The sequence below is a fragment of the Ammodytes marinus genome, assembly GCF_949987685.1.
Source record: "Ammodytes marinus genome assembly, chromosome: 12".
NCBI lineage: Eukaryota > Metazoa > Chordata > Actinopteri > Uranoscopiformes > Ammodytidae > Ammodytes > Ammodytes marinus.
This window is the reverse complement of record NC_137216.1, coordinates 22,747,914-22,763,520: the sequence shown is the minus strand read 5'-3', so window position 1 is coordinate 22,763,520 and position 15,607 is coordinate 22,747,914. Positions and strand designations below refer to the sequence as shown.

The 15,607-nt window shown below is 42.1% G+C and overlaps 1 protein-coding gene across 17 annotated transcripts in view; it reads right to left on the bottom strand.

Moving 5' to 3' along the window:
* Positions 1-15,607, bottom strand: part of mycbp2 (MYC binding protein 2) — a 60,061-nt gene that overhangs the window by 6,316 nt on the left and 38,138 nt on the right. For 5 of the 17 annotated variants that reach the window (XM_080037698.1, XM_080037711.1, XM_080037700.1 and 2 more), the window contains 15 exons: positions 13,669-13,893; positions 12,490-12,622; positions 12,279-12,404; positions 8,896-9,075; positions 4,306-5,946; positions 4,009-4,178; positions 3,389-3,636; positions 3,127-3,294; positions 2,507-2,664; positions 1,843-2,042; positions 1,346-1,495; positions 1,098-1,261; positions 737-893; positions 376-600; positions 171-236 (listed from right to left, as the gene is read on the bottom strand). In XM_080037698.1, the coding sequence (XP_079893824.1) occupies positions 171-236; positions 376-600; positions 737-893; positions 1,098-1,261; positions 1,346-1,495; positions 1,843-2,042; positions 2,507-2,664; positions 3,127-3,294; positions 3,389-3,636; positions 4,009-4,178; positions 4,306-5,946; positions 8,896-9,075; positions 12,279-12,404; positions 12,490-12,622; positions 13,669-13,893 (4,011 nt within the window). The remainder of the gene's footprint in view (positions 1-170; positions 237-375; positions 601-736; positions 894-1,097; positions 1,262-1,345; positions 1,496-1,842; positions 2,043-2,506; positions 2,665-3,126; positions 3,295-3,388; positions 3,637-4,008; positions 4,179-4,305; positions 5,947-8,895; positions 9,076-12,278; positions 12,405-12,489; positions 12,623-13,668; positions 13,894-15,607) is intronic. The other 12 variants (XM_080037707.1, XM_080037703.1, XM_080037704.1 and 9 more) reach the window with 5 other exon arrangements.

The window sequence follows — 15,607 nt, the reverse complement described above, 5'->3', positions numbered from 1 at the left end:
ACCTAATGTAAACAACCCAAAACATTTTAAGTGGATAAGATTGGATGCACTTCAAACACCCAAGACCTGGTGTGTCTATACTTTAGACAGACTTTGTAAACATTAACAGCATTCATTATAGAACTGGTTATACTGTATTGCCACATTACAACACAAGAAACGGACCATACCTGTTTGATTCTGCAGAGGTCCTCGACGGCTTTTCCACATAAGAATGTCACTGATGTGACCTTGTTCTGTGGATAAACAGAAGAAAAATTAAATTCACTGAAACCTGTTTGACCACAGTGGCCTCAATGTATCCAGTTATACTACAACCAGCAGTGTTTTATCCCCCCCACATGTAAATGCCTGTTTTGCTGGAACCCCACTTACCCCGATGTCTCTGGAGTTGTCCACATGAACAGACACATTGGTGGCGTTGGTGACTTTCACACAGCTGATGGTGATGCTCTTGGTTTTGTTCTTGTCCTCATCTCCAGATTCCCAGAAGGTCTCTGTGGAGCCGTCTGTGAGGCTGCCGATCATGGCGGGGCGACTGGACGTCTTGATGTCTACGACGCTGGTCAGATCCTTCAAACAGGTCACCAGGCAGAGATCCTATCATGACAAACAGATACGTCAGGTTAGTGCATGTAGTGAACGTGGACTGATCACAAAGAATAAGGCCCATTACTGTAGGTTTGATTTGTGATGTGTTGGTCTGTTGTGGAAGTTAGTGTTTGGTTTTTCTTGCCTGGCTCATTGCTTCGTAGCCTGACTGCACACTGATGTTGAAGCTCTCCTCGCTGTCTCCATCGTCCGACTTGGACAAGATATTGTTGATGTGGTGGAAAACGTTACTTTGGTGGAGGAACTGGTGGTCGGACTGCTTGAACTTGAGACTCCAGCACCTACACAAATAATTGTAAATATCAAGGCAGTTATAAATAAAAGTATGACACAAATCATATTGTTCACTTTTAAGGATCACAATATACAATACTAGCTTGTGACCAGGTTACTGTTTAAGTAAATACGTCAACGCTTTTCCCTAAAATATAGAAAGAAATCAATCCATCTAAGAATGTCATTTTTGTGTCACTCGGAAACTGCACCTTAGTGCCATCTGCTGAAGTGAGCTCCCACTGGGAAGTGACATCATGAGGTCGGAGATGGTCTGAAGGAGGCGGTGGAAGGTGTGGGGGAGAGGATGGGCTGCCTCCCCCGCAATAACAATGTCTGACAGAGGGTGCTCACAAACGCCAAGGTCTCTTTCCTGCTGGGAGCAGAGATGTTGATAATTAGAAGCTGCGTCGACAAAGCAAAAGTAATGGTGAAAGTTTGACGTTTAACTGCTTATTACCTGCTCCACGTTCTCTTTGTTCCCCTTGTTCTCCTCGTCTTCCTCGTCTTCAGGTTCATAGGGTGATGGGGTGAGAGATGCTACAAAATGCCAAAGGATGTCGTGCAGGGAGGTGGTCTGGATCACATTGCACAGCAGCCAGTTGAAAGCCTGACAGAGACATTAAAAGAACATCATACAAATTACTTTTCTTACAATAGACAAGCATCACCAGTGTCTTACATGTAGTAACTAATAAGGCATACATATCTAAATGATTCATTAACACTATCCAGGCAGGTGACTGCTTTATAAAGAGCAAGAACTGAAGCAAGAATGAGCTCTGAGATTAAGAGATATTGATTAACTGTTGTTTGGTTTGTCAATGTTTGGTTGGTTGTGTGATGCTGTTTGTATTTGTCTGTGCTAGAAGTGTTTGGATGATCTGGATGTGTGCTGTTTGTCCTGCTGATATTTAATTTGATCTTCTTTTCAGATAAATACAATAAAAGCTATACCTCCATGGCAAACACCCTGCAGGCAGACTTCCTCAGTGCATGCCTCATGGCCACCTCCAGGCCCTCCAGGTCATGGTGCTGGATAACAAAAGCCAGAACCGGCCACTGGAAGTTCCTCTCCCCCTTACTGAGGGAGCCGTGGGCTGAGATTAGCCTGGATAGCTCAGGAGACGGGTGCCGTAACAGTGATGAGCCCACTTCTGTATGGAGGGGACAAAGCAGGTTGGTGTTGTAGAAGATGCTATAATTTACTTATCCTTAGAGGTGCACTATGCAGTTTCAGGGGAGGGGAATTTGTTTACATTGCAGAGCCTGCGATTAGTTAACAAAACGTATTAACTCTACATGTAATTCTTAGTATTGAATATTTATATCATCATAAATCAAAACAATAATTTTTCTAGGCACCTGGAACCAAACATAAGACTAGAATATGTTGGCACTGCTCCTGCACACAACAACAGTGAAGCAGTAACCTTTTAGGTAGCTTTCTAACTTCAAACAGTGTTCCAGGGACCCAATTTACTGGCTGTGAGGAAAGTTTGTTTATTCAGTTATGAGAATATACTTCATAAAATGTTCCTTTCTCTGACACAACCTAAGTAACATAGTGCACCTTTAAGTATCACTTCACTTCACTTCTCAAATGATGACGTGCGTTTACCTGCATCACCACTGTGGACTCTGCGTCTGGGCACAGCTTTGACCCGGGCCGGAGAAGGTGAATGTTGCTTGTCGTACTCTGATGCTACGACTGAGTAAGACCTCTGAAACACTGTACGCTTAGCCGTATCGCTGTCCGTGATTGGACTGGTCTCAAGACTAAAAGAAAGCATAAAAAAGGCAAACACAAAGCCTGTAAACACACAGCCTGAAACACAATGACATCAATCCATTACTACAATAAGTAAAATAAGTATTATTATTTTTTAGAAATGATACAATCTCATTCATATGTGTTCATTTTAGGCTATTGAGTGAACTTTTTGTTAAGCAGCAAAGGTCATGCAACATCAAAAGAAAGTTTTTTTTTCTTTACTTGACAAAAACACATACTTGTACAGTATAAGATGAGACTGAAGCATAACCGATTACCAGAACAAAATGCTTGCTGTCAACACTATGTAGTGTGCAAATATCATGCATTAGAAGTTGGTGTATGAGAGAATCTGTAATAATAAGTAACAGCGGCAATGCATTTTTGTAAGCATGATAATGTCTAGGAAATCACTTGCGTGAGGGCAAGTGTAAAGTTATTTAAAACATAGTACTAAGATCTGATACCTGGGGGGCATTGATTTCATGTTGTTCTCTGGCTCCTCAAACACATTGGGGCAGGCGTCAGGGGTGACTGAAATGTAGGGCGCGGGGACAGATGTTGAGCGCAAATACCTCATCTCGTCTTGGAAGAGGTTATCATCTTGGTAGGCCCCAAAGTTCTCAGTTTGTTGCCTGAGGGATGAGAGGAAAGACTCAAGTCATTATGCACTGTGGGGGTTTTCTTATCTATAAAAGACAACCTGTTATTAACTGAGCCGTTAGCTACCTCGCTAGTGTCTGAAGGTAGAGACAGCCCATTTTATTAGGGAGTTCGTCCGACACGCCCTCCTTGAGGCTGGGAAGCAGCTGGGAGTGCAGGGGCCGGGCAGGGTGGTGGCACAGCATGCTGGGCTCTGCAGCACTGCTGAGGGACAGCAGGAACAAGGCGTTGGCTCGAATCACCTGGTGGGCCTCCATGGTGGGTAGCGCCCTGGGAGTCTTCACCTGCAGAGGTTTCTTCCTGGATTGCTTCACCTGGCAAAGAGCATGCAAGAATTCAGAATAAGAATAATAACAGGAAATACTTTATTGATCCCAGATGGGAAATTCCTTTCGTTAAAGTTGCTTGAATTTAAGAATATAGATATGTAGATAAGTGTAAAGAATATGTGCTTCATGCCACAAGGTATGGCCTAATAATACTAAGAATAGTAATATAAGAATAAGAAGTAAATAAGTATAAACATTATACTACAAAATGTACACAATGTAAGAACTGGAAATAACTAGATTATATGGGATATATAATATGAACAAATATTAACCTCAGAAATGTTTTAATAATTCAGTATGGATGTGAAAAGCTAACAGCACTCACACTCATTCAAGCACATTTGGCTAAGTTACCTTTTCCCTGGCGGCAGTCTGTTTCTCTCGCAGGTATTTTTCCCGACAGCGATCACACACCAGGTACCAGGTGCTGCCACCTATGCCTCCGTCTCCACAGTTCCCAGCCCAACCACCGCAGAAGTGGCCAATGCTGTTGTAGCCCTGGCCTCCAGCATAGCGACCACAACCTGCCACACAATTACCAAGGAGAGATGTTAAAAGGCACAGACTAAATTCAGGAAAAGATACAAGTCACTTTAAAATGTAAAACTTTCAAATGATAAAAATCGAAACCAGAACTCTGTGTATTCTTACCTGGGTGAGCCTGTCTCATGTGGTAGGTGACGGGGTAAGGGTGGGATTCCCCGCACAGCTCACAGATAGTGTCTTTCTCCGGTCCACCCATGGCAAGCTGTGCCATCTCTCCAAACAGATTCCCTCTTGGACGCACCTCTGCCTTATCCCTTTTCTTCTTCTCCTTCTTTGACTTTTTACCGTCCTTCTCATTTTCCTTCTTTTTGAGGATGGCACTCGACCCCGGGCTGGGGAAGATCATGTTCTGCGTGGCTGCCTTGATGGTGGCCATAGAAATGTCCTCCCAGAATGCCACCAGATGTTGTAACGTTAACGGTAAGATGGACTTTGCCCTCATAACGGGGTGAGAAGACATCTCATAGGAAGCGGCCTCTCCTTTGCCGTCCTCACACTTCTCCGGCAGCGGAGGTTCTTTCAGCATGGACAGCACCTTATTTTTGTTGATGCTTCCCATTTTGGAAATGTCGGGCCCGTGTGGGGCAATATTAAACATGTTAAGTGCGGAGGATATCTCTAAGGAGTGACGGTTCTTTAACTTGCTCTCCTTCTCCTCAGCACACTGTCCTCCCAGGGAGCTGCGGATGGGGGCGTGCTCTTTGGTTAGATCTGGGTTGAACTTGAGGAAGGAGGAGCAGGCCATGGCATCGTGGACAATGCCTTCATGCCACAGGAATGCTGCAAAGACAGCACGCGCACATTCGGCCACAGAGGGCGACATAGCCTGTTTGGCAGGCTCTGTTACCTTTGACGTACTCTCACCTTTAAATAGAGGCCCAGATTTGTCCTTCTTAGGGCGCGTGTGTCGACTGGATGCCTTGCGGCTAACTTTGGGTGAAGAGCGGGTCTCCACCTCTTCTTTGACAGGGGCTTTGCCAATGCTAAAGTGCACCTTGCCTGATCCATCGTCAGCATTTTGGACATCCACATTCTCATCATTGGCATCTTCGTTGGAGAGAAGGGCACTAGAGGAGCACACCTCCACCACCTCACTGTGGAGGTTCTCTTGGGTCACGTGTGGAGAAGGAACACGGTTCTCTGTATTGCTGATCTCCACTTCTTGATTTGGATCCTTGGGAGACAGTTTAGGTTTGGGGGATGTTGACCTGCCCCTGAGCGGCTCTGTAAGCGGAACCTTCTTCTTTCTCAATGTGTCTGGGTCCAGAGTGTATGAATCTGATTTGGACCGCTCTCTGGGAGGGTCCAACCGGGCTTTGGAGGGACTGACTTTGGGTGGGAGGTTCTTGTCGTGGTGGGTTGAAGTGGAGTTCTGGGAGGAGGAGGTGCTGGAAGGACTAGACCTGCCTGAAGAGGATACGCCTTTTTGTTTGGGAGATGATGAGCGAGAGCCAGGGTTCGGGGACTCAGCACGAAGTCCAGGCGTTCTACCGTCTGCCTTGAGGGCCTGCAGAGTGTTGTGATTGGGCGAGTGAGAGCGGCTGTGGGAGTCAGACCTCAGTTTGGCCGTGTCTGAGCGCAGGATGAGGGCTTCACTGGCTGAGATTCCACCCTCCCCGGTCTTGCTTCGGCTCTGTTCAGACGAGCGGCTTCCCCGACCCTCCTGTTTGGGCGATCGGTTCTCCTGACGGTGTTTGGAGGCCGGGGACATGGGCCGCGCACCAGGCATCAGGTTCCCTCTCTCACCTAAACGTTCATAATTTCAAACACAGTTACACTACAATGGAGGGCTAAGTCAGTGGTAAAAGTGAAACCATTTGACTCAACGCACAACACTCAAGACCTGAGTGAAAAAAAAATGTAATGTTAAAAATATATGGTAAAATGAAATGAAAGGCAGAAAGACAGAAAACGTAAGTCCCAACGGTGAAGGATGTTATACATTGGAGAGCAAATGACAACAGTGAGTGATGTTTTGCCTAAAGGTAAACTTTCATGATATTTACTGTACTAGCTGTGTGTTTTCTGTGTGGTCTATTGCTGTGTCAGACAAACTTTGATATGGATGGATGGTGATATCTGGTGGACCATGGAAGAGCCGATGAAAGATGGATTCCAGCCCAGTCTTGGGACCTCTACTACTAATAATGAAACTAGTGTTACTGTTAACTGGGGGGTGGAAACTTTAAGTCTAGTAACCACGGAAATCTTGGAAGTCAACCGCATTAAAAGGTCCACTACTTTTAAACTGAAACTTACATCAAATCTCAAATGTGTTGATTATGATCCATCACTTTTGTACTGTGTTTAGCCACGTCCTAATTCAGGGCCACAGTTTCCAAGCTTGGCACTTACACAATATGCCAAAATTGATAACCGATAAATAACTATTTCTTAAATTGCTACCCACCCTCTGTTCAGTCTGAGGGAATCATGCATGCTGGGATTACCCACCCTTTTGCCTTAGAGCGACAGATGAGAGAGCAGTACCATGCCCAGCCACGGACACACTGCTTTTGTGCCCACGCTCGCGAGAAGCAATGCTGCGAGATGAACCATCTACAGCGGAAAACAGTGGAGCAGGTAAACAAACGAGGCATGGATTGCAAAGGGGGCCACCACAGAGACGAAGGAAGAAAGCACAGAGAGGCAAAAGCACAACACGTTAAAGTGATGGGAAGATCAATAGATAGGTAGAGAAAGAACTGATAGATATGAGGAGAGAAACACTTAAAGAGGTCAAGAGAAATTACAGAGCCGAGGAGGTAATTTGGAAAAGAATTTCTGCTGTATTCCGTCAATTGTAAGTTTATCAACCTATCTCAGTCCATGATCAAAGTAAAACCATATTTAAGTACATGTGCTACAAGACTAACAGCACCAAGGGGACGAGTTAAATGTAAATTCTATATATATACTGTATATATATATACACACACTCAACAAAAATATAAACGCAACACTTTTGTTTTTGCTCCCATTTTTCATGAGATGGACTTAAAGATCTAAAATTCATTCCAGATACACAATTGTACCATTTCTCTCAAACATTGTTCACAAATCTGTCTAAATGTGTGATAGTGAGCACTTCTGCTTTGCTGAGATAATCCATCCCACCTCACAGGTGTGCCACATCAAGATGCTGATCTGACATCATGATTAGTGCACAGGTGTGCCTTAGACTGTCCACAATAAAAGGCCACTCTGAAATGTGAATTTTTTTGCTTTATTGGGGGTCTGGGGACTCAGAACCAGTCAGTATCTGGTGTGACCACCATTTGCCTCATGCAGTGCAACACATCTTCTTCGCATAGAGTTTATCAGATTGTCAATTGTGGCTTGTGGAATGTTGGTCCACTCCTCTTCAATGGCTGTGCGAAGTTGCTGGAGACGGCTTATGGTGGAGAAATGAACATTCAATGCACGAGCAACAGATCTGGTTGACATTCCTGCTGTCAGCATGCCAATTGAACGCTCCCTCAATGCTTGTGGCATCTGTGGAATTTTGCTGTGAGACAAAACTGCACATTTCAGGATGGCCTTTTATTGTGGACAGTCTAAGGCACACCTGTGCACTAATCATGATGTCAGATCAGCATCTTGATGTGGCACACCTGTGAGGTGGGATGGATTATCTCAGCAAAGCAGAAGTGCTCACTATCACACATTTAGACAGATTTGTGAACAATGTTTGAGAGAAATGGTACAATTGTGTATCTGGAATGAATTTTAGATCTTTAAGTCCATCTCATGAAAAATGGGAGCAAAAACAAAAGTGTTGCGTTTATATTTTTTTTGAGTGTATATATATATTGAGAGCACAAATTATTAATTGTTGCACACAAATCAAGAGTTTTTTCTGACCTCTAGGCTCCATAAGAAATAGAAAGGTATGACAAAAAGAATTTACCACAAGTAGAGAACAATGAGAGAAGAAAAGATCGACACAGAGAAGGGGGCTATACAGGCTGAAAAAGCTAAAACACAGATATTTTGGATCCTATCCTATTTAGTATGATCTATTTTGAATTGTCGTCATTTGTATTTGAAATATCCAGTGAAAGTGTAAACTGTTAGTATGTGTTATATGTTATACTGTTAATGAATAGGATGAGATTTGTAGGAGGTTTTTGTAGACTGAAAACAAACAATTGGCTTTACTGTAAATGTCGTTTACATCTACTAAATGAGCCCTGGGCTGGTTGAGGCAGAAAATGAAACAAGTTGTTGATCAAAGATGAAAAATGCAGTTTTGAAATTAAAGCAGCAAGGAGGATGATGAGTAAAACAAGAAAAAGCTGACTTAATAGAGCGAGCATAAAAATAAGCATATCAGCCTATTATGGTACATGGCAAAAAATATACCTATTGACAAGATGTTCATTCTAGTATTTGAGTTTGAAATCTTGTATTAAAAAACAATGGAAAATACCTGCCAATGCATATGTCTTGATGGCATTGTCACCTCATTTGTTTTTTTGAGAAACAAGATTTAAACATTGGATATTAGACAAGTTGCCTTGTCAAGGATATTTTTTGCACCATAGAACATAACTGCACTGTTATGTGTCACACGTCACTCCTGCCCCTCCCCAGAAAATACATGAAGTAGAATGATGAAAAACAAATAGCTGAGAGGAAAAAAGGATCAACACCTGTGCAAGCAAGCGCTGTCAGAAAGCAGGACAGACTTACTCAGAAGCTGTGGTTGTGGCTGAGACAGTTGGGAGGGGGATTGTCCAAACACAAATGGGCTGTGGACAAGGGAGGAGGAGGAGGGAGGTTGGGCGGCTTGCTCAAATACGGAGGAGGAGGGAGCTGCTGAGAGGAAGGGCCCAGACTGAATGGTATTCAGTATGGCACTCAGCCGGTCACCTGCAAACATGGAGACAGAGGATGGGCAAAAACTACAGCTTATGCTATGGTTTGAGGTTTCCAAAGGGAGTGGGGATCATTCAGAAAAATTTATTTTCTATCAGTCATTCAGGCATCGTCCAATACGCAACAGGCGTGGGAAATGGGAGGAGCTATGAAGCGCTTCAAGGGTTCAAGAAAGTTCTATTTGTTTTTCTTTATAAATATTGCTAAGGTTGGCAGTGGGACTAGTTCAAATGTGTCGATGGGCATACCAAATGTGAGCAACTGGGTCAGGAATCCTATGGTCCTACCGAATGATTTAAAGTTTGAAAGGTATGTTGTATATTTACAGGTAAGCCTGTGTAAATGAAAACACAAGGAGAGAAGTCAACTACAGCTAGAAAAAACAAAAACAAATCTACAGCTCTGATTTAAAGCTTGCGACAGGCTTCCTTACAAGAGCAATGTCAGCCGAGGCATGGGTATTGTAGTAATTGAGTCATTCACCATGCCACAGTGACAGAAAAAAAATAAAAATAAAATAAAAAATCTGTTGCAATTATTAAAATGAAGAAAAAATGTTGTTGGGTAAATAACAGAAAAGCTCCTTTTCATTTCAGCCAGCTGGAGGTGCGTGCTGACATTGTTAGTTGTTGGTGGTATTGACGAGTAGTTACCATGCCAACTTGTAACTGGTCCAAAGTGACATTTTCAGGTATGTTTACATGCTGTTTAATCTGCTGTTGCTGAGTCAAATTTATATTAGCAGTGAACTTTTTCAAAGTGAATATTTTGTTTGGTTGATTGTTCAACAAGCTAAGGGGCAGAGCAAGACATGTTCATTTGTAAGTTAGATAAGATGGGGATATGTTGTTTTGAGTTTTGTTTTGGCTCTTGGGTTTTGTAACAGGCTCTTAGACCTACAATAGAACTCTAATATTACCGATGTATGCTAAATTTGATGGAGACATCATCCATTTGTTTTTCTGATTTGTAAATCTGAGAACACAACACATGAGATATACTGTAGCTGAAAAAAATTAGTTTAATTTCAGTTGGACTTCATCTCATAAACCTATTATATTGTTGAATTATCCAGGAATCACTGGTGTTTTGGAGCATTGATGATATCATTACCATGAAACGTTTAAACGGGGCTCCTCCCATTTCACAACTCTACTTTGGGGTAGGATATATAGAGGGAGTGGAAGGGGGGGTCTCTTCCTATGTAATCATTTTGAGTCACGCTTCAAAAAAATCCTTTATGTCATCCAAAAACGTGGGAGACTTATATCAAAAGTCTCCTTCTATCTTGACATAACAGAATAGATGTCAACCAGATACAAAACTGTCCGTTTGTAGTTTTTAAGCACAGACACTAGCAAACATTGACAGAGTCTGCAATGTAGGTTTCTGAAGAGTCATTTTTTAAGTGGGGAGTTAAGAGGGGGAAGCAGAGACAGGAAAATCAACCACCAAGGCTGAATGCTGAAGCCTGACAGAGCTGTCAATAAGGTGGCCCTCCAACTTGCTCAAAGAGCTTTGGAACAAGCTGGGACATCAAGCTGGCCAGTCTGAAGGTGATGATCCATTTATAGCGCTGCCCTACAGCATGATGGATCCATCACACAGGTGGCAAGTGAGTCAAACCTTCCATTAGACGGTTCAGCAGGGTTCATCACCTTGACTCAGATTTGTGAAGGCCTTCAGGATGTGCTGGCCCTCAAATATGTATGACGTTTCTTGGGTTTGAGCACAATTTTTGGCTTATTCATTATTAAGTGCAGAGTACACTCAAAGGACAACTCATTTCTGAAATGAAATAGACTCCACTCTATCCCATTTAGATTGGTCATCTGGTATCAAAAAAAGCAAACAACAGGCATTTGAGACAAATGCTATCCGATTGCTCAAACCATCTCGGGAGGCAATGTGGAAAAGAACACATGTTGAAAGGTATAAATGCATTCATGTCAGCCTTCATTTCACCTATGCTACATCAAGAAGCAGTCTGAGTAGTTGCACAAAAGGCATAATAGCATGCTGGCATTAGCATTCTGAGCCTTTCAGATGCAGGCGCATTTCCAGCATGGATTAGGGCCTTCACATATTTGTTTAAAATAGTGCAGTAAAAGTAAGTTAGAGAAAATCAGATTAGTGATCTGCCTATAAAAGATGCATGTCATGTACTGTATGTGGCTAAATGTAAAATTGCATTTGAGAGATAACTCTGCATCATCTAAAATAACCATGGTTCTTAGCTTGCTAAATGTCTCAACAAGTCAGCCTCCTTTTTCAAGCAGTGAAGAAGAGGTAAGGCGTTTAAAAGACACTTGACACAGAGTCAGCATGATATTCAGGCAGAAAGATACACTGACACATGTGGGGCCAGCCAATCTTTGATGATGTAAAATAACTGATGAGTTCATTCAAGTGATGTTTTACAGTATTCAACCATGTTTTTAAGAAACAAATGATTATGCAAATGGTCAAATGTGAGAGGCTAAGTCAAGGCGACAAAAGGGTAAAGGCTGAAATCACAGACACGTGTTCAGGGCGAGTTAAGGATGTTTGGCTATCGCTCAAAACCCAACTAAATAGTAGACCAAATGAATGGAAGCACATTGACTGGCCCGTGCACACAGACAAAGGCATATGCCTGACATTGCAGAGATGTTAGGCATGAAATACAACAAGAAGCATGCATACATACATAAAAAGAGATGATCAGTGACCGATGGCGCATTTGATTTTTAAAGAGAATAACTGACCCATACTGGATCATAGATACCTTTTGGATGCATTTCTATAAATTGTGGCGGTCAAGGGATTTTTTAAATGAAAGATAAAATTGTACTTGCTATTGTGACATAACCACATAAACAGAGATGGTGAAAGTGAAAAACCTTAAACATCTGTGCCCAACAAAACTGTGTTCTAAGTTGCCTCACCACATGGACCCATTTCTACAACTTAAAAGAGGTAATCTATCAAACGAGCTTAGAGGAAAGTGTCAGTCGAAAGCATAGGAAGAAGTCGGAGTGAGTCTTAAAATAAAGCAAGGAATAATCAAGAGAAGGGTGCAGAGTGAAGTTAGAGGTGAGGTATAGATCAGTAATTGTAAAACATTGCCATAAAACAAAAGTGCATGTTGAAAGCAAAATGAAGTGTTTTTGAAATGTCATCTCTTCCAGCCTACTCTATAACAAAGTTGAGCTCACCTTTGTTGTTGGAGATGCCGTAGTCAAAGCCCTGCGCTCCATTGGAAGCTGCGGCTCTGTTGAAGGCCTGCACGGAGAAAGGGCTAGGTGGTGGCGTCTGGGCCCCGTGCTCAAGCAGTACTTGTTCTGTAGCAAAATGAAATGATGTTATTGTACAAAGCTATATAACATTTTTAAGTTCAACAATTGTCCCCCATTGAGTGTGGCTTACCATCATCATGGCGAAGGTACTGGTTTCCACCGCGGTCTCTGGCCAGCGACCAGGCCTCCCCTTCGTCACTCTCACAGAACTCTACTACGCTGTTCTTATCCAGCTGTACCCAGGTCCCCTCTGAGTTGACCACCTAATACACAAACAACACTCTTTATCCATACTCACACACACACTCAACACTTGTGACACACGCAGCACATCTGCACATTCTTGAAACACTGGTCTATCAAAAAAAAACAGTCTTAGCCATTTTACGTACAAACCCCCAGTTCAGCCATGTCATTGCACAGACAAAAAACATGACAGATTTTACGACAGTAGATCACTAACGTGCAAAACATTCTATAATCTTTGAATCAGGAATTCATCTGATTGACAACAAAGCCACAGTAGATCACATGAATTAGATTGTTCTGTATGAGCAGACTCCGCGGGACTAAACTAATGTAGCTAAAATATAGATAAAACTTACTCAAAGAAATGTGTAGCTTATTGGAAGGTAAATGCATTGGGTTGACTTTTCTAAACTCCCTGAAATATTATAATTTTGGAAAAAACAGACAGACGGAGGTATTAGTACGTGCAGGCTGCACATCTTAGATCCAGTGCATTCCAGTACAAGCTCAGAGAGGAAACTATCGAACAGCATGACACACCACAGCAGCCAATGACAGCTCATATCCAAAAGAGACAAGGGCTCCACTCAAAGAAAAATTTGAAAGTTCAAAGTAACAACTTATTGACAGGATTGTTAAAAGTGCAAGAAAGATAGAGTCAAGGCACAGAGGGGCTCCAGGATTTCTCAAGGCAGCTGAATATGAGACCCTGAAATTGCAATGTTTTATTAAACCGAAAATTAGTAAGTCAGGAATTGAACGGAAATGTTGCAGCCACCGGAGTTGATAAGACCTCGACGGGTGGAAAGATACACAACACACACCCACACCCAGAAGCATCTGATGTATTCCCTTCAGAAAGAGAGATAACATCCTATACATTGAAAAATCAAAGTCAGTTTAGGAAAAAAATAGGGATCTCGAAATTCTGAGAATGGAGGCCTAAATCTACTAACATTAGCTTTAGAACATTACGTGATCCAGACAGACTGATTGTATTCAACTCCAGCCACAAAAAAAAGAAAAAAAAACATTGCATTATTTGGGGGTGAGTGCGTACCTCGCCTATGGCCTTGACCTTGTTGCCAAGTACTAACATTCCAATGGGGATACCCCTAAGGTTTGGGCAGCTTCTGATGTTGTGACCAGAGGGGCCGGTCTTCACTACCTTATAAAGCCCCGGGCCGCCGCCCTGCCCTGCCCTGCTCTGCACCCGAATGGGGGCTTCGTGGGAAGGGCAGCTGCTCACCTCCTTTACGTTCTCCTCCAATTGGCCCCTGACCTCCTGCAAGAGGGTGAGAGATTAGATTAGAGCCAAGGTACAATAACACAACAGCATGCTGCAGAAATGAATCAGGACAAGGTTGGGACTCCTGCCACTGTTAACAGTGTTACAGGGATTGGTTGCAAAAGAGCATGTATGCTCAGCCAACCTACCTCTGTACAAATACAATTAAAAGTTACCTCCTAAAAATTGTGAGAATTAAGATTTTTTTAATCATGGACCCTAGTACATTTCTCATGTAGAGCATTAATCCAGTTATAAATAGCAATTGACATTTTGGGAATTATTTGCTTTCTTGCGTGGTTAGATGATAAAGTTGATACAACCCTCCCATTTGTCCAATACATATGGAGCTACAGCCAGCAGCCAATTAGCTTAAGCCAGCAAAGACTAGACACAGTGAACTGTATTATGTTGTATATTTAATCCGTACAAGAAACTAAGTGTAAAAGATACAAATTGCTCTCATGAGTGGGACTATTTCTTGGCTGGGCGTCATTAATTCCCAGAAATTAAATAGTCTGGCCCATAACTCTATAAAACAACGACTTACTGTTTTTAAAACCGTTTTTGTCTGGATTAAACAAGCAAAACAATAAGTGTTAATAAGTGAGCTTTAGGCTGGCAGGTGTAATTTTGTATACAACATAATCAGGCTAGCTGTTTCTCTCGGTTTCGAGTCTTAATGTTAAGCTAACCAGCTGCTAGCTGCAATTTTTTTACTGGGCATACTGTATACGAGAGTGGTATAAATCTTGTCGTCTAACTCTCAACATAAATCAAATAAGAACATTTTCAAAAATGTAAAACTATTCCTTTAAGCTACTTTGTGCTCAAATGGATACTTTTGTTTTACAATCGCAATATATTTTGACATGGATAACTGAAAGCCTATAAAGACTTCCATCCTCAACTGCAGTAAGTGATATTCCAAAACTAGTTTTTCGCCCAGATATAAAAATGCATGTACTTGACATACACTTTAAGAATGAATATACAGTATCAGTGAATATAAGGGTACTTGCACTCAATACAATATAATAATTTAAAAATTGCATTCAACACTGTAGTGATGTATTTAAATGACCAATTGACAATGGACCTAGTCAAATGACGAAGTACGTTGACTTATTTTCATTCATAAAGGGAGGCATGCTATGACACACAAGGATATACGACTTTATATGACAAGCCTTTCAAACAAGAACTCATGCAACAGACTGTACGTTAGTATCTTCAACCCCATGCAACATTCAAGCTAATTACTTTTAAAAAAAGAGCCAAATGTGATCACTGCAGGAGTCTATGGGACAGTAGTATCTGAAATACTGTATAGTCAATATCATAAAAATTAAACAAAACAGACAACCATGCAACTGTGGTTCCACCTCTTATGTCTGATTAAAACACTGTGGGAAGACTACAAAGTCACAAGGGGTTCAAGAGGACAAGTAGAGTAACAGATAGATGATAAGCTATGGGGCAGTCAAGCTATTTATCCCTCCTTCAGACTACTCACCTGTGGCGGGAATATAGTTAAGGGGGTCCACGACAAAAAGCCGATATCCCTGACTCCTTGGCTAGCGTTAAAGACATTCTGAGCAACAGATCGTGAGACAGTCAAGAAACAGTCGACGATTCGAGGAAGGAGAGAAAACAGGATGGGGGAAGGTGCTCAAGTATTTTTTTGGAAGAAAAAAAAAATCGGCTTTGC